Genomic DNA, 21,975 nt, shown 5'->3' with positions numbered 1-21,975 from the left:
ACAACATTTGAGAGTCGGTTTGATCTAGTGGTTAAGGGATCAGCCTAGAAATCAGCAGTTCTAGTCCCGCCTTAGCCATGAAAGCCAGCTGGCTGAGTTTGGGCCAGTCCGTCTCTCTCTTGGCCACACCCATTTCTCAAAGAGTTTTCGTTGTGGGGAAAATAGGTGGAGAAAGGCACGTTGGGTATGTTTGCCACCTTGAGTTATTTGTAAAAATAATAAAACCAGGATACAAATAAATAATTATGATGTCATGTGGTGTGATGGAGTGGTACTTCTCACCCGCTCCAATAACCATTTAAAGTTTAAGACAAGAGTGCCAAGCCTTTGTGAGGCTTAACCCATTTATTTTGGGTACCAGAAAATGTTTCCTACTCCTGCCAAAGATATAAGCCCAGACAAGCTTAAGCAATTTTGTTATGCAGGCCTTCAGGGGGTTAAAAAAAAGAGAGAAATGCAACTCTTTTACGAAACAAATTGCCTGACGTCCGTTTCACTTGAGCAGCAGAAGAATTTTAATGTTCCTTCTACCAGAAAAAAGAGTCTTCAACTCTGATCAGGAGTTTTTTGTTTTGTCCCACTCTGTGACAAAACTGTGGGCTGGAAAAAAGAGGCAGCAGGATGGACAAGCAGCTCACATTGCGAGTGTGCATGGATCATCACTTTGAAATTTAGTTATAAATACTTTTTGGAGGGTGGAGAAATCTGGGAGCTGAGGTCCACAGGTGTTAAAGTCTTAAAGTGGCCAAGAGTGGATGCCCCTGCTTTAAACAGTCACTAAGCAACCAGTCATAAATTGAGGACTCCCCTACCTAGAAAGCCTGTCCAGAACCTTCCCTGCCCTTTTAAGAACCACAACGTCATTAATGCTTTCCACTTGATTGATATGGGCAGAGCACTTTTGGGGCAAACACTTCCTACCACAACAGACTCCAGGCAGGAGACCAGCTGGCGTAGACATGGCTCCAGGCAGCACTGATTGCGCTTCACTTTCTGCATGGAAGTGTCCTTCAAGATCTGAAAGAGATCCCAGATGTGGGCTAAGTTGTTTTTCCCGAGTCTGCACACCATAATTCAAAGCTGTGGAACTGTCACGGGTGGGCAATTAATTTCCCCAAAGGGCCACACGAGGAGGCCTGCTGCGGGCCCCATCGGTCAAGGAACTCTGGCTGGTGGGTTCAGGAGAAGGGCCTTCTCTGCCGTGGCTCCTGCCCTTTGGAACACCTTGCCCCCTGAGATGAATAGAAAATTAGAATAGAATAGAATAGAATAGAATAGAATAGAATAGAATAGAATAGAATAGAATAGAATAGAATAGAATAGAATAGAATAGAATAGAATAGAATAGAATAGAATAGGAAGGGACCTTGGAGATCTTCTAGTCCAACCCCTTGCTCAAGCAAAGGGATTAGCTCCCATCCTTCTGTCCTCCTGCAGTAGCCTGAAAACCTGGCTCTGCTGGATGGCCTGGGGCTCTAGTGGGGAGAATCACATTGGAGATGGTTGTTGAATAAAGAGGCAATCCCATCTCCGCCCCCCCACTTCCTGTTCCCTCCCGACCGATCTTTTAACTATATTTTATTTTGACTGGGATTTCAATTTTTATCCTTTTAAATATGTTTGTTAAGATTTTAATGTTTTAATGATGGAAGTTGCCCAGAGGTGTTCACTAAAAGATGGGCAGCATATAAATTAGATACAATGGATGGATGGATGGATGGATGGATGGATGGATGGATGGATGGATATAGATAAGATGATAGATAGGCAGGCAGGCAAAAACTGGGACTGTTGTGGAGTCATTCAGAGTCATTCATCACAAGATGGACAGCATATAAATTCATTCATTCATTCATTCATTCATTCATTCATTCATTCATTCATTCATTCGTTTATTCATTCAACAATCAATCAATAGGCAGACAGACAGACAGACAGACAGACAGACAGACAGACAGACAGATGAGAAACTGGGACTGTTGTGAAAGGCCGAACCAAAGTGTGAAGATGCATAGGTGTGCATGCACATATATGTAAATTGAAAAAAAAAATTAGTGGTATCTTCAAAATGAAAGCCATCCATTTGGCTGGACAGGGACCCCGATGTGGCCTGGGGGCCATAAAATGGCTAGGCAGACAAACCACATGCTTGTTGACAATAGCAATAGCCCTTAGACTTATATACTGCTTCACAGTCCTCTCTAAGCGGTTTATAGAGCCTGCATATTGCCCCCAACAATCTGGGTCCTCATTTTACCTGCCTCGGAAGGACGGAAGGCTGAGCCAACCTTGAACCAGTGAGACTCGAACTGCTGAACTGCTGGCAGAGGGCAGAATTAGCTTGCAATACTGCACTCTAACCACTGCGCCACCACGGCTTTTAAAATAAGGCCCTTACCCCTGGCATATGCCTCCCACCCCCCACCCCCAGCTCTTGCTAACAACCTTCTCTCAAGGAAAGCTGCTTAGGCACAGACCTACCTTCAACAACTTGGCCTTCATGGTAGAAGGGATCGTGGTCTGGTTGACAAACTGGAAGGAGGGGGCGGCGTTGTTAGGATACTGTGCCGGGAACATCACCAACATCTTCACCCTGTGGTTGCTGCAGTGCACAGAGACCGTGCAGTTCCGATTGACGGCATCCATCTGCCAGAGCCAAGCAAGAAAGAAATGTTAGGAGAGGCTAACGTTGGGTCCACACTGCCTTCTGCTGGCATTTCCCTACAAGGATTGGTGGCTAGAAAAGGAGAGCAAAGGTGTCCCTGGCAGGGCAAACTGATCACACACTGTCTGTCCCCATCTCACACACACACACAAACAGACAGCCGGGGGTTAAATAAACTGGCAGACAACCAATTCTTTCGATAAGAGGATTGGCAGCAACCCAGTAGCTGCTTGCCAAGACTTTACTCATAAACAAAATACACACAGTTCAAGAATTGTCAAGTCCAGTCCGTAATTAAATCCAAGGCAGATAATGTTGTTTCCAAAGATGCAATGTGACTCGATAGTAGTTAGTTTTGTCCGTCACAGAGTCTGAATGGCCACCTCACCCCCTTTTATACCCGGTGGGGTGTGGTCCAGTGACTCAGCCTAATCTCTGGCACGCCTTTTCTTCTGTTGCGCGCGCTTATCTCTGCGACGCTGCCGAGGATCCAGCCAAGACTCATTTCCCTCATCACTGTCCATCTGTGGCTGTGTGGACGTGCTTGGCCCCGGGCCTATCTCTTGACCTTCGGCGGACACCGAAGGCATTGCCAGAGAGGAGGGTCCTGGAGAGGAAGGCCTTGCCAACTCCTCTCCTTCACTCTCGGAGTCCTCTCCTGCCGATGACACAGGCTCATCGTGTATGTTGTGACTAACGGAGCCACAACATACACGAAGTTAAGGAAATGAGACATTATCTGGAAGGATGAAGTCAGTTGTGGCCGTAGGTCGAGGACTGCCTGTATTCTGGACAGGCCCTGGATGAGCTGAAGTGCAACCCAAATTGTTTGGGTTGATCCAGGTTCTGGCCAAGGGAAATCCAGAGAAGTCTCAGGGGGCACTTATGGCAAGTCTGGGTCCCTGCTGCCATGTGCCAACCCAAAGAGCCACCTGTGCTTTGCCCTACTGATTTCTACCACAGAAAGCCCCTGCAGAAGACATATACAGCTCAAGGACTAAAAAGCGTCCTCCAGATCCATGCACAGTGGAAGCACGTATGCCTCGATAAAAGAGAATATTTATTGCTCAGGGTTGAACTGTGGAGCCCTTGACGTTCTCGCAGTCTGGTGGTTCGTTTGCAGACTTTTCTTTACCCAACCTGGTAACATCTTCAGTGCTAGAAGGGAGTGGGCTTTTCCCTCTGTTTATCTTGGAGAGTAACACCAAGATTAATATTAAACCAACAATCAAGAAGTAAACAATACCCCCAATGAAGGAAGGCCCAACTCAGACAAACAAACAGTAAGCCAGAGCCTAATCAAAGAACCACCAAGAACACTCCCACAGACACCGACACAGGATGAGTCAGTTGCATATAAACAGAAAGTAAACCCCACTCTCTTCAAGTGTTGATTTTGTTCCCTAGATGGGTAATGAAACGTCTGTAAGGAAAAACACCAAGCTCAGGCAGCACCAAGGACAGCATGTATCCCTCAGGCTACGAACAGGCAACCAATGCTGCCAATCAGAACATGTTTTGCACGTCCCTAGTATGGAGGGTGGCTGGAGGACAGACACAATGAAAGAAAAACAGGGACGATAAGGACAAAGGTGAACGATCTCCAGGAATTAATAGGTAACGGTAAAGGTTCTCCTCGTATGTATGTGCTAGTCGTTCCCGACTCTAGGGGGCGGTGCTGATCTCCGTTTCAAAGCCGAAGAGCCAGTGCTGTCTGAAGACGTCTCCGTAGTTATGTGGCCGGCATGGCTAAACACCAAAGGCGCACGGAACGCTGTTACCTTCCCGCCAAAGTTGGTCCCTATTTTTCTACTTGCATTTTTTTTTACCTGCTTTTGAACTGCTAGGTTGGCAGAAGCTGGGACAAAGAAGGGGAGCTCACCCTGTTACGCAGCACTAGGGATTCGAACCGCTGAACTGCCGACCTTTCGATCGACAAGCTCAGCGTCTTAACCACTGAGCCACTGCATCCCCAGGAATTAATAGGCAATTCCAAAATCTTGTGTTCTATCCAGTAACCAGATAAAAGTTTGTTTTTCTCACCTCCATATTTACGTTGCGGATTTGCACGTTGATCAGAGAGAACTCCTGTTGTAAGGTTTGAGGCAGCCCCAGCTGGTCCAGCTTCTTTCCTACCAGAAAGCTTTTCTGGGAATCTTCTTTAAAAACTGTAAAAGAGGGACGAGAATCTTTGGAAAGGGCAGGAGAGCTTTGGGCATAGAAGGCGGCATAAACATTGGGGAGAAAGGGAAATGGATTGTTTGGGGAGCAGGCCCAGGCTCTGCAAAATACGGCAGAGGAAAAAGAAACATTCCAGGTAAACGGGACTGGCTCCTTCCTAAACTGTGAAGGAATCTTAGCATCGTCATATTAGGCTTACAGGTCGTAGCACCAGGCTGACTTTGCTAAGCAGGGCTGGACGAAGTTAGAAGCTCGTTTCCTGTCATTCAGGATGCTGCTCCTAAACACTGTGTGCTTAGAGCTCAAAGCATTGTTAGAGACCCCACACACCCACTTCATGGTCGGTTTCTGTTGTCCCCCTCTGGAAAGAGGTTTCAAAGTAGCAGGACTGCCAGATTCTGGAACAGCTTTGTCCCCTAAGCCAGCCATCCGTCTGGTAAACTCGCAAGATTCGTTTTTCTTGCCATGGACATGTACACATCTAAACTAGACTCTAATTGTTTCTCTGTGTCATATAATATAGATGGGCATATGCATATTTATTTATTTAGTCATGTTCATATAGTGTATATTGAGAGCTGTGTGCAATGAAATTTCATTTTAATGTATGCCGATTAGTGTACATTCAAAGTGACAATAAAGTTGTTCTGTTCTGTTCTGTTCTATTCTCTATTTATTCCAATCTCTATTCTATTCTATTCTATTTTCTGTTCTGTTCTGTTCTGTTCTGTTCTGTTCTACTCTACTCTACTCTACTCTATACTCTACTCTACTCTACATTCCATTATTCTATTCTATTCCATTCCATATTTTCCATTCTATTCCATTCCATATTTTCCATTCCATTCCATTCATAATGTTGCCAGGGAATTATCGGAGAATTTAATGGGCTAACCCAGGAAGTTAAGAACAACAACTGTGAAAGTTAGCAACAATAAGCCATGTTGACAACCTACTGCCATAAAAATCACTTGGGCATATCCAGGAGTCAAGCATAATTTGAACGTGTCTTTTACAAGACAGCCACTCTGGGATAGTGGTTAAGGCGCTGGACTAGAGACCAGGAGACGGTGAGTTCTAGTGCCTTCTTAGGCATGAAAACTGGCTGGGTGACTTTGGGCCAATCACCAGGAGACTGGGAGTTCCAGTCCTGCCTTAGGCATGCAAGCCAGCTGGATGACTTTGGATCAGTCACTCTCTCAGCTCAACCCACCTCACAGGGTTGTTGTTGAGGGGAAAACAAGAGGGAGGGAGGGAGAATCAGGTATGTCTGTAGCCTTGAGTTATTTTTTTAAAAATAATAAAGACTAGATTACAAAATCTCATACATAAATAAATACATTTTTGTCTTGGGCAGCGATGGTACGATCAAAGTTCCATCTTTTTTTTTTTTTTTAAATACACATGTGGAGTCCAAAGATTCTGCAGAAAAAACCATGGCTACCAACCTGCCTTCCATTGAGGACCTGTATGCTGCAAGAGTCAAAAAGAGGGCTGGGAAAATATTTACAGACCCCTCGCATCCTGGACATAAACGGTTTCAACTCCTACCCTCAAAACGACGCTATAGAGCACTGCACACCAGAACAACTAGACACAAGGACAGTTTTTTCCCAAACTCCATCACTCTGCTAAACAACTAATTCCCACAACACTGTCAAACAAGTTACTAAATCTGCACTACTATTAATCTTCTCATCGTTCCCATCACCCATCTCCTCCCACTTATGACTGCATGACTGTAACCTTGTTGCTGGTATCCTTAAGATTTATATTGATATTGTTTCCTGATTGCTTATTTGTAGCCTATGACTATCATTAAGTGTTGTACCTTATGATTCTTGATGAATGTGTTTTTTTATTTTATGTACACTGAGAGCATATGCACCAAGACAAATTCCTTGTGTGTCCAATCACACTTGGCCAATAAAAATTCTATTCTATTCTATTCCATTCCATTCCATTCTCTCTTCTCTTCTCTTCTCTTCTCTTCTCTTCTCTTCTCTTCTCTTCTCTTCTCTTCTCTTCTCTTTTCTCTTCCATTCCATTCCATTCTTTCTCTTCTCTTCTCTTCTTTTCTCTTCTCTTCTCTTCCATTCCATTTTCTCTTCCATTCCATTCCATTCCATTCCTTTCCCTTCCCTTCCCTACCCTACCCTACCCTACTCTATTCCATTCCATTCCATTCTCTCTTCTCTTCCATTCCATTCCATTCCATTCCATTCCATTCCATTCCATTCCATTCCCTATTCTATTCTATTCTATTCCATTCCATTCCATTCCATTCTCCCTTCCCTTCCCTTCCCTTCCCTTCCCTTCCCTTCCCTTCCCTATTCTATTCCATTCCATTCCATTCCATTCCATTCCATTTTCTCCTCTCCTCTCCTCTCCTCTCCTCTCCTCTCTTCTCTTCCATTCCCTATTCTATTCTATTCCGTTCCATTCCGTTCCGTTCTGTCCATTCCATTCCATTCTATTCCAATTTCCCACCCCACCCTAAAATGAATTGATCATTTGCCACCACCACCCGCTCACGCCACCCCCCCAGATACCAGGACTCACTTTCCTCCTCTCCGTGGGTGAAGTTCTGCTGAGGCTCCGTCTCTTGGACTGGCAGGGCCTTGTCTGCCTCTGGCAGGAGGGAAATCCCATCAATCAGCTCCTCCACTCCCTCCAAGAGGTCGCTGGAGCATAACTGGAATAAGAGGCAGTGAAGGTAGCTTGTAAGGCAGCCAAGCGAAGCCAAAGGTAAGCCAACACCATGCGAGTGAATGAGGCATGCCCCAGCTAAGGAGTCTGGAAGGAAAATCAGAGCCTGTGGCTTACGGTAGAGTTTGTTTAGTGATGGTTTGAAGTTACAATAGCACCGAAAAAGTGTCTTTATGACCCCTTTTTCACACTTAACAGCTGTTGCAGCATCCCCAGGGTCCTGTGATCTAAATTCAGGATGCTTGGCCAACTGACTCGTATTTATGACGGTTGCCGAGTCCCAGGGTCGCGCGATCCCCTTTCGCGACCTTCTGACAATTGTGTTGCTAATTTAACGAGGGCAGTGATTCACTTAACTATGAAAAGAAATGGGGGCAAAACTCACTTCACAAATGTCTCGCTTAGCAACAGAAATTTTGGGCCCAATTGTGGTCGAAAGTCGAGGACTCCCTGTACTCTCACCCCTTTGAGTCGGTCCGGAACAGGAAAAAGACTTTACAAGAAGACTAGAACTATGTTCTGAGACAGGCTCAGGATCTTGGCAAGCCTACTTATGTTTTCCTCCCCTCTTGATGTTCCCCACTGAGTCAAGGAGACCGCCTTCTACCGCATAGCTCCCAACAACCGGTAAGATCCCACAGAGTTGGTCTCCTCCGGGTCCCGTCAGCTAAACAATGCCGGCTGGCGGGCCCGCAGGGGAGGGCCTTCTCTGTGGCTGCCCCAGCTCTCTGGAACCAGTTACCTCCTGAGGTCCGGACCATCCCCACCCTATTGGCCTTCCGGAAAACGGTGAAGACCTGGCTCTTCCGGCAGGCCTGGGGCCGTTGATCTTGCTGCTGCGATCTGGCGAGATCCGGCCATGAATGGTGTGAATGGGTTTTAATTGTTTTTAATGGTTTAATTTTTCATGTTTTATATATGGTTTTTAAATGCATTGTAAGCCACCTTGAGTCTTTAGAGAAAGGCGGCATACAAGTTGAACAAATAAATAAATAAGGAGGATGCAGCTCAATCTGTTCCCACCTCCTTTCCCAGCCATGCTTCTGTCCAACAGCCTCTGAATATTTTCCCCAAGGTCATCTTCATGGCTGCCTCTACCTACTTGCTCTACTGAGATGAAACGGCATCGACCTCTTTGTCAGCTGATTAATTGCTCTGCAACATCACAAAACTGGTCTGGAGATATTAAAGGTTCCTTTTGTTCACCTTCTCCTTCCTTATTCGCCTGTCTTTCAGGTTAAGATGCGGTTCCCTATCTAACATTCCCAAAACCGTCACGCCACGTTTTGCCATCATTTGTCCTCCTCGCTGTGACCAGGACACAAAGCCAACACACTACAGAGGATGATAAGGACGTTTGTCCAAAAACACTATGCAGCAGGGGGGTCAAACTCGATTTCATTGAGGGCTGCATCAGGGTTGTGGTTGACCTCGTGGGATGGGGGGGGGCGTGGCGTAGCCAGGGTGGGTGTGGCCAGCCCGTTGTCACTCAGCAAGGCTCCATTTTTGGCCGCGATGGCCTCCTGCAGCCGTCTGCCAGTGAAAACGGAGCCTGGGAGGGCCGCAGACGGCTGCAGGAGGCCGTTGCAGCCAAAAATGGAACCTGGGAGGCCCATATGTGGCCCTCCCAAGCTCTGTTTTTGCTGGCAGAGGCACCACAGGCCAGTCCTCCACTGTTCCCAAGGTGAGCTCGCGGGCCACATCCAAGCACCCTACAGGCCAAATCCGGCCTGTGGGCCTTGAGTTTGACACCCCTGCTATACAGCAATCTTCCACAGGTGCCTTCCTTTCATTTTCTTCCACTGCAAAGGTTTGACCCAGATTACCTTCCCCAGTTACTTGACTTCTGACCCTGAATCTGCCATAAATCAACTGCAGGGAAAACACATTTACGGAAATATCTAGGAAACCCCTGGGCTCCAAGATCACCGCAGATGGGGACTGCAGCCAAGAAATTAAAAGACGCTTGCTCCTGGGGAGGAAAGCTACAGCAAATCTAGGCTGCATACTAAAAAGCAAAGACATCATCCTGCCAACAAAAGTGTGTATAGCCACGGCTATGGTTTTCCCAGTTGCAATGTATGGCTGTGAAAGTTGGACCATAAGAAAGGCTGAGCGCCGAAGAATTGAGGCCTTTGAACTCTGGTGCTGGAGAAGACTCCTGCGAGTCCCTTGGATTGCAAGGCGATCCAACCGGTCAGTCCTAGAGGAGATCAACCCTGACTGCTCTTGAGAAGGCCAGATCCTGAAGAGGAAACTCAAATCCTTTGGCCACCTAATGAGAAGGAAGGACTCCCTGGAGAAGAGCCTAATGCTGGGAAAGATTGAGGGCAAAAGAAGAAGAAGGGGACAGCAGAGAAGGAGGTGGCTGGATGGAGTCACTGAAGCAGTTGGTGTGAGCTTAAATGGACTTCGGGGGATGGTAGAGGACAGGAAGGCCTGGAGGAACATTGTCCATAGGGTTGCAATGGATTGGACATGACTTCGCAACTAACAACAACATAGGAGAAGTAACCTGTCAGACCTACAGTGGGAGAGAGCAGCCCAGGCAGTTGCATGGACAGAGCTCTTACATTTTCAAGCCGGGGCCAGGAAAGAATTCTGAATGCTTAGGACTTACCCGCTGTAGCTGACAATCCACTCGCCACATCCGAAGGGTCTGATCTCGAGACCAGGTGACCAGCTGATAGTCCTTTGACCCTTATAAAGGAAGAGAGGAAATGCCTGTCATACGCTACTTAGGCCTTGTTTTTGAATGCAAAGGCAGGAGAAAGTCAGAATCGATAGAAAATGAACCAGGAAAGAGTCAGCAATATATTTGCGTATATAATATTGCACAGATCTTCCACCTTTTAGCCTTGGAGCAAAGCACACAGGAAGGGCCTCTCAATCTGCCACAAAATTCTGAGAGAAAAGGGTTGGCCCAATAGCAATAGCACTTAAGCTTATATACTGCTTCACAGTGCTTTGCAGCCCTCTCTAAATGGTTTACAAAGTCAGCCTCTTCCCCCAACAATCTGGGTCCTCATTTTACCAACTTCGGAAGGATGGAAGGCTGAGTCAATCTTGAGCCGGTCAGGATAGAACTGCTGGCAGTGGGCAGAGTCAGCCTGCAATACTGCATTCTAACCACTGTTAATGATGGGTGGATGGAAGGAAGAAAAGAAGGAAGGAAGGACAATAGCCATAGCACATACCACTTCACAGTGCTTTACACTCCTCTCTAAGTGGTTTACAGAGTCAGCCTATCGCCCCCAACAATCTGGGTCCTCATTTTACTGATCTCAGAAGGCTGGAAGGCCGAGTCAACCTTGAACCGGTCAGGATCGAACTGCTGGCAGTCAGCAAAATTAGCTTGCAATGCTGCATTCTAACCACTGCACCACCACAGCACCAAAGGACATCCTTATGTTTTCTTGGGTTAAGTGGAAACAAATCTGGGTTGCCCAAATGCCACTCTAACCATTCTAACTAGTAAAGGATGTATTACATTCTCATTTTATTTTTGTCAAATGGAAGGGTTTCCCAGTATAAAGCAGAACTAAACCCGAGAAAACTCCCAAAGGTGTTTTTTTGAAGAGGCAACTGGACTTTCTTGTTTTTCTTTGAAGGTGTTTCGCTTCTTATCCAAAAATCTTCTTCAGCTCTGACTGGATGGTGGGAAATGGAAGAATGTATATGTGCTTTCTGCAGAAAGTACAGCTACATAACACTGTCCTTTCAACAGTTCCAAGAAGGCTCCACACCCATTTGCACCACTCAGGTGACTCTGAGGACAGAGACAAACCTCCAAGCGGCCTCAACGACTCTCTCAAAGCATGCAAATGACCAGCTGTCTGCAAGGAGCATAAATCCTTCCATTCTCCGCCTTCCAGTCAGAACTGAAGAAGCTTCTTGGATGAGAAGCGAAATGTATTCAAAGAAAAACCAGAAAGTCCAGTTACCTCTTTTGGGACAACCATGACCTGGATGACTTAGAATTTCTATAGACACAAACCTGAGAAATGGTACACAAGAGAAAAGCTGTACATATTCATTTTCAATCATGATGATGCATTTTGTCATCCTAGCATCAGTCTGCGGCTCCTTACTCCTTCAGGCCATTACAGATGGATCCAACCAACCACAAATGCCACGTGAATCAGGCAATGCCGAACTGAAGGATCCGGTTCTTTGGGCTTGTGCTTTCTACTCTGACTTGAGCTCTACTTCAGCCATTACTCAGCACCACAAGTCCTGTGTACCGTCCTGAACATCATTGGCAGAAAGACATTGACAGATAAGAAGAAACCTGGAGGTCCAAAAGGAGGCTATGAAGGACTGTTAGGTATGTGCGCTACCTTGAGTTTTAATGTCATGGCTGCCATTCTGCTAGCTTCGCATCGCATCTGGCCAGCCTGACAACAGCAATTTTGGGGAGGGGGAGGGGGGAGAGAGATTAGAATGCAGGAGGACAATGGGGGTGGGGGGTGGGGAGGTTGGGGGCTAAGCTGTGCCGGCCTAAAAAGTGAAACACACCAATCCAGAAAAAGAATGCGGAAATGGGAGAAGGTGCGAACTGAGGGTCCGTTCCCTAAACAACACGAGAATTTTTAATTGGATATTGACTGATAACAGGGGGTGGTCAGGGGAGAAAGGGAAAGATAATTGTATCCTTTGCACATCAAACTGGCAGATATCGGCTTTGCTTACTTCTGTAACCACTTTTGTTTTCAGTAAAAACAATGGAAAGCAATGGGCCAGGAGCAGGGGTGAAATTCACTTACCTTCCCTACCGGTTCGCAAATGTGCGTGCGCCCCGCACGCTTTGCTCACTCGCACCGTTGTCTGCGCATGCGCAGGCTTAAAATTGTCGCAAAAAAGTGACGTCATGATATCCGCGCTTGTGGGTGGAGCCTCCCGCAGCTGCCACTACCAGTTTGCCCGAGGCGGAGAGAACCGGCTGAATTTCACCCCTGGGCCAGGAGACTTTCTTTGCTAACTAACTTAAGTGGCATGGGTGACATTGAATAAAAACAATATGGATATATACATATATATATATATATGTAGGTCTTTGGTTATTCGGGTTTTCTCCCACGTAAAATTGGAAGTGTCTTGGCAATGTTTCGACGAAGTTTTACGCGGGAGAAAACCCGAATAACCAAAGACCTACATACAAATACCCGCGAAAACCTCAGAAAATATATATCTAGTGGGAATCTGTTCAGATGAGTCCACTGCTCCAATAAAAAGGAAAGAGAATGGCCACCCCAGTCCCCAATCACACACCTTCCTTCTGTTTCCTCCACTGGAATTCTAGCACAACATCATCATGTCCCACAAAGGTGTGAACCGGCGTGTTGAGATCGCAGACATCCCAAAGAAGGAGGCTGTTCTCTCTTCGAAGCTGGGGCACCATCACTGTTACCAGCCCGTTGCTAAAAGGCTAGAAAGGGGAAAGAAGGGAGGTTAGTGGCTCACTTCCGCTTCGCTTTTCAAGGAGGTCTACAGCTGTACAGGACTGCTGGGCAGAATAGTGTGTAGTGTGTATCCGTGTCCCAGGATAATGTTGCAGGATCCAATTTGAGGTTTTGTCTTCCGGGTTTTCAGACTCGTGCTGGAACCCATCCTCAGAGAACTTCCGTGTGTCCTTTGTGCTGTACCACAAACAAAACAGCACAAAGCATGCAGAGAAGTCCCCTGAGGATGGGCTCCAGCACGAGTCCAAAAGCTCGGAAGACAAAACCTCTGGTCTCGGTGACCGACCCAGATTGGGATCCTGCAGGACAGTGTGTCAGGCTTGCCTCCGTTCAAAACTCAAGAAAGAAAACCCTCGACTCCATTTTGGTAGAAAAAGGTACTTTTGCTGAGTATGAACTGAATGCAGTGAAAGAAAAGCAAAGTCTGAGGCAATTCGCACGAAAATTACATATTGAAAGCATCCCTAAATCCCTCCCCCCAAGGACCCAGGTTGAGTGTCCAATCCACATCTCCCCAAGGTGTCATGTAGGGTACTTCTTCAAGAGCCTGGATAGCTCTGCAGACTAAGCACTGTAATTTAACACCAGCTGTCTGCAATTAAAGTAAGTTCGAATCTCGCCAGGCTCAAGGTTGACTCAGCCTTCCATCCTTTCTAAGGTAGGTAAATTGAGGACCCAGTTTGTGGGGGCAATAAGCTGACTTTGTATAAAATATACAAAAGTATGAAGGTTATTGCTTAATGCACTGTAAGCTGCCCTGAGTCTCCGGAGAAGGGCGGCATATAAATCAAATTTAAAAAAAATAAAAAATGGTCCCATCTATCTGATATGCCGGGACGGTTGACCTTGACAGCTATCAGCTCTCTCTGCAGCTGCTATGAAGACAGTGAGAATTTTCCTCCCTTTTCCGAGACATCTCCACCAGCTCACTTCTCCACCCCACCCCCAAATACCTGCAATACCTCCCTCCTCCCATTACAATGGCAGCCGAAAGCAAGCAGGCATCATGAGGCTGACAGTGTGTTTACAAGCTTTCTAACCTCTCACAGCAAGTGGGCAGTAATTAAAGCAAGCTATGGGTTTCCTCCACAATTTTTTCCTTCGCATCCTCAATCTGCTTCTCGGTAGCTGGGAGCCTCCTTCAAGCATCCTATCAGTGGCGCCCATGAGCTTGCAATTCTACCTTTGGTCAGCAGGCAGAGATTGAAGATTATGAAGTTTAAGGCAAAAACATGTGTGGAATTACGGTGAGTATAATAGTAAGCAACGCTAGAGGCCACATCAGTGGGCATCTCATACCACCATGATGTACCTCTTGCGGACCTTTCTTGCTCATAGGAACACAAACAAGAGACATGATCCAGAAGACAACACCGCTCCTGCGCGAGCTGCACTGGCTCCCAGTGGTCTTCCGGGTGCACTTCAAGGTGTTGGTCATCACCTTTAAAGCGCTCCATGGCATAGGGCCTAGCTATCTCCGAGACCGCCTGCTGCTACCGACGCCTCCCATCGACCCGTGCGCTCCCACACAGAGAGGGCCTCCTCGGGGTGCCATCAGCCAATCAATGTAGACTGGTGACCCCCAGGGGGAGGGCCTTCTCTGTGGGGGCACCTACCCTCTGGAACCAACTGCCCCCAGAGATAAGGAGAATCCAAGACCTCAGTGCCTTCCGTCGTGCCCTTAAAACCCACTTTTTCCAGCAAGCCGGGCTGGCTTAAGAAGAAATTTTTAAATGTTTTAATTGGTTTTGGGATTTTTAATTTTTGGGCCAAATTTACATATATTTTTAATTGTTTTTTAATATTTATATTGCATGTTTTTAACTCTGGCTGTACACAGCCCTGAGTCCTTAGGGAGAAGGGCGGTATATAAATTGGAAATAAATAAAATAAAATAAATTATATTTAAGGCTTCCCCTGCCCAGCTTATCCCAGCCAAGGAATAGTGGAAGCGGCCACCGGGCCCATCCATTTTTTCAGTTTGTGTAGCTTGTCACCATTTGTGCAAGCCTTCAACGTAGTATCTCCCAGATCTGGACTGCAACTTTCTTCTCCAGGGCAACCAAGGATGACAGGAATTGCAGTTAAACACAGGAGTTGGAGTTACGTCAACTGACAACAGGTTTCGGGCCACAAACTGTGTCTTTCCCAACCTTGCCAGGAGAATGAACCTCCGGTGTTGGGTATGGGAAGGGTTGTGTATATGTGGGTGATCTACTGTGAGCTGCCATCCCTCCTCCAAGCAAAGGGTGGGCAATTGGGACCATCTGGGTCCACGGATCACTTTTCGCAGCTCCCAGAACATGCCCCAGATCACACTACCAAAATTTAGTGTAAGCCAACAAAAGGCAACTGCAAATAATTTTGGGGGAAAAAAACATTTTTTTAAAAAAAAAAATAAAAAAAAAAATAAAGGAAGTGGACTATGCTGCTAACAGCCTCAAAAAACTTATTTTGTTTTTTGAAATTTTCCTTCCGCTCCATCAAACACCTCAAAAGTAAAACAGATGGGGCCCAAACCTTCACCCCTTCCCTTCCAGTGAAGTCACCATGTAACTGCCACCTCCCCCACAGCATAAGTGGCTCCTGGCCAAAAAACATGTAGCTATAGCGCTTAGACTTGTATACCGCTTCACAGTGCTTCACAGCCCTCTCTAAGCGGTTTACAGAGTCAGCCTCTTGCCCCCAACAATCTGGGTCCTCATTTTACCCACCTCGGAAGGAGGGAAGGATGAGTCAACCTTGAGCCTGGCGAGAATTGAACTCCTGGCATTGGGTAGTCAGCCTGCAATGCTACATTCTGACCATTGCAAAGGATGGATGGATGGATGGATGGGAAGGAGGGAGGGATGGAGGGAGGGAGGGAGGGAGGGAAGGAAGGAAGGAAGATAGCAATAGTCCTTAGACTCATATACATCTTCGCAGTGCTTTGCAGCCCTCTCTAAGCAGTTTACAGAGCCAGCCTCTTGCCCCCAACAATCTGGGTCCTCGTTTTACCCACCTCGAATGGATGGAAGGCTGAGTCAACCTTGAGCCTGGTGAGATTCAAACTGCCAAATTGCAGCAGCCGGCAGGCAGCAGAAGTAGCCTGCAGTACTGCGTTCTAACTACTGCGCCACCACGGCTCATGTAGTTGCTCTCTTCATACCTGGCCACTGCCAACAGCCCCTCCAGTGCCCCATGGGGGAGTGATTGCCGTGGCCAGCCTTTCTTTCAGCTCAGCTGGGCTCCACTGAAGCTCTCCTTACCGTATATCTGGCTTTCCAGACCGGAACTTGACAGGCCAAAATGTTGAGGTATTTTCGAGGTTGTCGGTAGTCCCAAAACTTCAAAAAAAGAGAGAAAAGGCCACTAAAGTGAAAGATGCTTAACCGGCGTAACAGAAGAAAACCACCACCGTGTTAAAAACAAATTAAAAGGCCCTAAAAGATTTGTGAAGGGAGAATTCCAGCAGCTGTTGTGGGGGAGAGGGAAGGATTGAAGGTTTGTGAAAATCTTTGGCTTTCCATTTGCGGGATCGGGTATCAAAAGGATTCCACAGAGCAAAACCTCCCATTACTCATCTGAAGAACAGCATTTTTTCCCCTATTGGCAGATATTTGTCTGTAGAGATCATTTCCTGCATATCTCCAGTACTCCTAAAATGAGTAGATGATTTCTCCTCTCATGGCTATGACAATGTGGCTTAGAAATTCCAGCTGTCTTTTGACTTATGACCCAAATTGGGACTGGAATGTTTGTTGCTAAGCAATAGGGTTATTTAAGCGAGTTGCACTCGATTTTTTGCAGTGGTCATTAAGCAGATCACACAGTTAAATGAAGCCGGCTTTCCCCACTGACTTTGTTTCTTGGAAGCTCTCTGGAAGATATAAACAGTGATCATGTGACCCTGGATGAGTGGTGAAATCCAAATTTTTTTCTACTGGTTCTGTGGGCGTGGCTTGGTAGGCGTGGCAGGGGAAGGATACTGCAAAATCTCCATTCCCACCCCACTCTGGGGCCAGCCAGAGGTGGTATTTACTGGTTCTCCAGAACCTGTCAGAATCTGCTGGATTTTACCCCTGCCCTGGATACTGCAATCATTGTAAATATATGCTGGTTACCAGGCACTCATATTTTTATCACATGATCACAGGGACACTGCAATAATCCTAAATGTGAGGACCCACTGTCACTTTTTTCAGTGCCATCATAACTGCAAATGATCATTAAATGAAATGGTCATCAGTTGAGGATGATCTGTGTTTTCAGGAGAACTATTCATGTCAGCTTGCAGAGTTTTTTTTTTTAAAAAAAAAATACCACACACCATTTGAGTACTTACAGTGGATAGCAAACATTACAATGACATCTTTATTTGTAGGAATATTATCACTGCATTAGTGGACTTTCCAGGATTTGCTGAGCTTCCCAGAGGAACAAAAAGCCTCAGCTAAACGCTGATAAATGAATACACGTATAAGACAAATATAAAGATCGCTGGGCTGCAATGGTCTGATGCTTTTGCCTACAGCATTAAGTGTGTCACTGAAACACACAATAACGAATTCTGGCAGGGATCCAGAGAAAACAGACCCCTCATTCACCAGGGATACCCACCCACCCCCGGTCGTTCAAGTCAGGAAACAGGATTCAGTCTCACTGCACTCCTTATTCATTTTCTGGTGGTCCTCATAACAAGTGAAGGCCAGTAGAGACTGACACTGCTGGGGTGCCATAGATTTTCTGTCCAGCCTAAGCAAGTATCCAACCCACCCAATGGCTTCCACTCTGCCAGGATATCCCTGCAAAGGCCAGATCCTAGCCCAGCCAACCCAGTCCCCTAACTTACCCTGACTGAATTGTCCTGACTGGAGGTGGCCAAAATATTTTCGTTGTCTGGGTGCCAATCCAGGCCGTGGATTTTAGAGAGGTGCGCAGCCAGATACTCTACAGCGGTGCTTGGTTTCTGAAAGCAGAGAGAACGATTGGGTTGGAAAGTTTCCAGAAGGGGCCACAGCAATCCCACTGGCAGGTCACGGGCTGCCTTCAGGAGAAGCATCTTGGCTTCTCTTCGGCGGCAAATTCCGGGGTGCGGAGCCACAGGACAGTGTTCTGTTCTCTGCCGTGTGTTAATGGAAAGCAAGACTCACAAAGCATATCAAGGCCTTTGAAGAGAGGATTTCAGTCATGGAGAAGAACGGTGATAGAAAATAAGTCAAGAATCTTTCAAAGAAACCTACAGGTATCTTTTACTGGTCTTCCCCAGAGCACAGTTGGGAAATGATCACAATGGATTCAAGTTGAAAAGCCCTACACACAGAACATGTCTGGCATCCAGTACCGTGTTTCCCCGAAAATAAGACCGGGTCTTATATTAATTTTTGCTCCAAAAGACGTATTAGGGCTTATTTTCTGGTTAGGTCTTATTTTGGGGAAAATACGGTACCAAATACATCCATCTGGCTGACAATTTTAACTGGGGCTTATTTTGGGGGTACGGCTTATATTACGAGCATCCTGAAAAATCATGCTAGGACTTATTTTCCTGTTGGGTCTTATTTTTGGGGAAACATTAATTGAAAAAGAAAAGGAATACTGGGGCAGGTATGTTTCTGCAGGAATTAGAAGTAAGGAATCTACAGGAAAAAGAAATATGAGCTGGGAGCAAAACTGAAATGTTCCCTCAGAACATTCCCGATGGATCTTCTTGGAACACAACTCAAAACATGTTGAGGATTCTGTTCCAATACTCAAACAAAACTCTTTTTAATGTAGAGAAGTGTTTCTCAACCTTGGTAGCTTGAAGATGGGTGGACTTCAACTCCCAGAATCCCCCAGCCAGGGTTGGAACAGCCTGCTTGGAGATGGCTTCCAATGACTGGAACTCTCCGAATATCAGTGCTCGAAAGGGCTCTGTTCTGGGGAGGAGTTTGTCCTGATGTTGAAAAACACAGCTGCCAGAAACTTTATCGAAGAATGCCCGAAGTGCTGTTTTGAGAACAAAACATCTCACGCGCTTCTACAAGCTATAATTGCCATTGGCTACAAAATAGCGCATATCAGATATATCTGGAACTCAGTCACAGAGCTTCTCCTGTCCAAGGGAAACTGCCTGAAATTCCTGGCTTCTCCTGTGTAGCCAACCAGCTTTAGCTGGTGCCATAATTCTTTTTTTAAAAAAAGTTTTTTATTTTTATTTTTCATAAACATATTTAAATGTACAGTCTCTTATTCATCATTAATCATTCATCTTATTGTTTTACTTCCTTTTGTTAATTATTCGGGACTGCTCTTTTACCATTTCCTCTCCTTTATTTTACCACAACCTTTCCTCTTCCTCTTTCTTCCCTTCCCTTCCTTCTTCTATCTCTTTCTACTTTCCTCATAACTCCTCTCCTTCCCTTTTCTACTTCCTCTCTCCTTTCCCCACTCCTCTCTTCTTCCTCTCTTTCTAACCCTCTCTCCTACTCTTCTTTCCCCTCCCTTTCCTTTCTGGGTGCCAGAATTGTGACTTAGCAGAAATCCATTGGTAAGAGACCCAGCGGAGAAGAGCAATTAAGATGATCAGGGGGCTGGAGTCTAAAACAAGACTGGTTGCAGAATTTGGGTATGGCTAGTCTAGACAGAAGGACTAGGGATAACATGATAGCAGGATTCCAGTATTGAAGAGGCTGCCATAAAGAAGAGGGAGTCAACTTATTTTCCAAAGCACCAGAAGGCAGGACAAGAACCAATGGATGGAAACTAATCAAGGAGAGAAGCAACCTGGAATTAAGGAGAAACTTCCTAACAGTGAGGACAATTCACCAGTGGAACAGCTTGCCACCAGAAGTTGTGGGTGCTCCATGACTGGTGGTTTTTAAGAAGAGACTGGGCAGCCACTTGCCCGAAATGGTATAAGATCTCCTGCTTGAGCAGAGGGTTGGACTGGAAGACCTCCAATGTCCCTTCCAGCTCTATTCTGATTGAGCAATTGAAGATATTCCAAAGAAAAACTTAATGTGAACTGATTTATCCTTCTTAATGGCGTGTTTATTAGTTCTAGCTGAAGCCCTACCCTCTTATATCAGGGATGTTCTTGCATTACAAGAGACACATGAATGCTGACTGGTGCCACCATCTGGATTCACACAAGACCACAACTCCCGCTTCAACAGATGGAAGAAGCCTGAGATGCAGGCGGTGCTGGAATTGCAAGACAACTTGGAGGCACAAAACAGGAAATGCCCATGTTCGCATTTCTTGCGGATACAGTGTGGAGGTTATGGCCCAGGGTCCAATGGCAAGATCCAGGAAGTAAGATTTTTTTAAAAAAAGATAATTGGGTTATTTCTGTGCTGTAAGAATCTAAAGAATTTTCACAGCAATGGTAGGATGATCAAATTTCCCTCCTAAGGGACAAGTTATTTCCTGCACAGGGAATCTCTCAGAACATATCTGTTACCATATTCTTTCCACTAAATCTTAATGCTATTTCTTTGATTTGGGCAATTGTATTGTGTGAACCCAGCCACTGTGGTTTGTCTAAACCATAAGCCATCATTCATCATTGCTATTTACCACAAACCATGGATCTCCCAAAGGTGTTTTTTTTCAAGAGGCAACTGGACTTTCTGGTTTTTCTTTGAAGACGTTTCACTTCTCATTATATTCTATCCATTAAGAACTGAAGGAGCTTCTTGGATGAGAAGTGAAATGTCTTAAAGAAAAACCAGAAAGTCCGGTTGCCTCTTGAAAAAGCACCTTTGGGACAACCATGACCTGGAGGACTGAGAATCTCCGTAGGCAAACCATGGATCGAACGTATTGCTTGTGAAGTAGGCTTCAGTGAGCAAAAGGGTCTAACCAGTTTGCAATATCCACGGTCTGTCTGTCTGTCTGTCTGTCTGTCTGTCTGTCTGTCTGTCTGTCTCTCTTTCACACACACACTCCTTAGACAGAAGCAGGGAAAGGAAAGGAACAAGGACTCACCCTTTTGTCCCAAATGCGCACATTCCCATCATGGCTGGTTGCCAAGCAGTTGGCATTTTTCTTATTCCACTTTACCTGGGAGGCTCCAGCTGCAGAAAGAGCAGAGGACTAGGAGTCAACGAGCGCCTTTCAGAAAGAAACATGGTCACTACGATAGAGCTAACCTCTCCGGCTCATTCAAAGCACAAGGGAGTATTGGGCTCTGTCTAGCACAAATGGTGATTATGGTTAGTGTAGACTTGAGAAGTTTCCAAGAAAGGAATAGAGCCCAGAGTTATAACACGGAGCAGGGGTCTCCAACCTTGGCAACTTTAAGACTTGTGGACTTTAACTCTGGGAGTTGAAGTCCACAAGTCTGGGAGTTGAAGTCCACAAGTCTTAAAGTTGCCAAGGTTGGAGACCCCTGACATGGAGCACTGCAGGGGAATCAGCTCATGTTGCTGCTCCAAGCTCAAGCAACCTTCTCACTGTCCTGCCCTCCTTTGTGCCATGATGGAAGTTTGGTCTCCAGGAATATGGAACGGACTTCATGCTCAGGGGTCTGCAACCTTAAACACTCATAAAGATACATTTGGACCCATTTCCCACAGAAAAGAAAACACTGGGAGCCACAAAACCCTTCCCGTGCCTGACTATTTCTTGAGCGGCCACAAAACTAGCAAATGTAGTTGAATTCAACGTTCTGTTTTCTTCTGAAACTTTTCTTTTCTTAGATTTATCCATGGTTGGCCTACCGGGGGTTGAAAAGCTCAATAAATTGCGTGCCCGCAGGTCACACACTGATGGTTGTGACCCATATTTTGAGTGACAGGGTGCTGCAGCAGAGGGGTTAAAGAGCCACATGCGGCTCCACAGCTGCAGGTTGCTGACCCCTGCTCTAGCTAGAATTGCATGTGTGTCTACCACATTCCTGAGGCCTTATAAGCCAGGTGCTGCCATGGGCTACTAGCTAATTTACACAAGAAACAAGGTACTTCCAAGTACTTCTCCAAAGCACCAGAGGGC

At 46.0% G+C, this 21,975-nt stretch overlaps 1 protein-coding gene across 3 annotated transcripts in view; it reads right to left on the bottom strand.

Moving 5' to 3' along the window:
* The window catches only part of WDR59 (WD repeat domain 59), a 78,385-nt gene that overhangs the window by 34,657 nt on the left and 21,753 nt on the right, over positions 1–21,975 (bottom strand). For all 3 annotated transcript variants that reach the window (XM_034425539.2, XM_034425541.2, XM_087877107.1), the window contains 9 exons: positions 20,971–21,059; positions 17,849–17,965; positions 16,266–16,343; positions 12,827–12,983; positions 10,176–10,255; positions 7,409–7,541; positions 4,709–4,833; positions 2,482–2,646; positions 922–1,017 (listed from right to left, as the gene is read on the bottom strand). In XM_034425539.2, the coding sequence (XP_034281430.1) occupies positions 922–1,017; positions 2,482–2,646; positions 4,709–4,833; positions 7,409–7,541; positions 10,176–10,255; positions 12,827–12,983; positions 16,266–16,343; positions 17,849–17,965; positions 20,971–21,059 (1,040 nt within the window). The remainder of the gene's footprint in view (positions 1–921; positions 1,018–2,481; positions 2,647–4,708; positions 4,834–7,408; positions 7,542–10,175; positions 10,256–12,826; positions 12,984–16,265; positions 16,344–17,848; positions 17,966–20,970; positions 21,060–21,975) is intronic.

This window comes from Pantherophis guttatus, chromosome 11 (genome assembly GCF_059756535.1).
Source record: "Pantherophis guttatus breed Tessera chromosome 11, ASM5975653v1, whole genome shotgun sequence".
Lineage (NCBI taxonomy): Eukaryota > Metazoa > Chordata > Lepidosauria > Squamata > Colubridae > Pantherophis > Pantherophis guttatus.
Note: the sequence above shows the minus strand (reverse complement) of the source record. Positions and strands in the feature narration are given on the sequence as shown.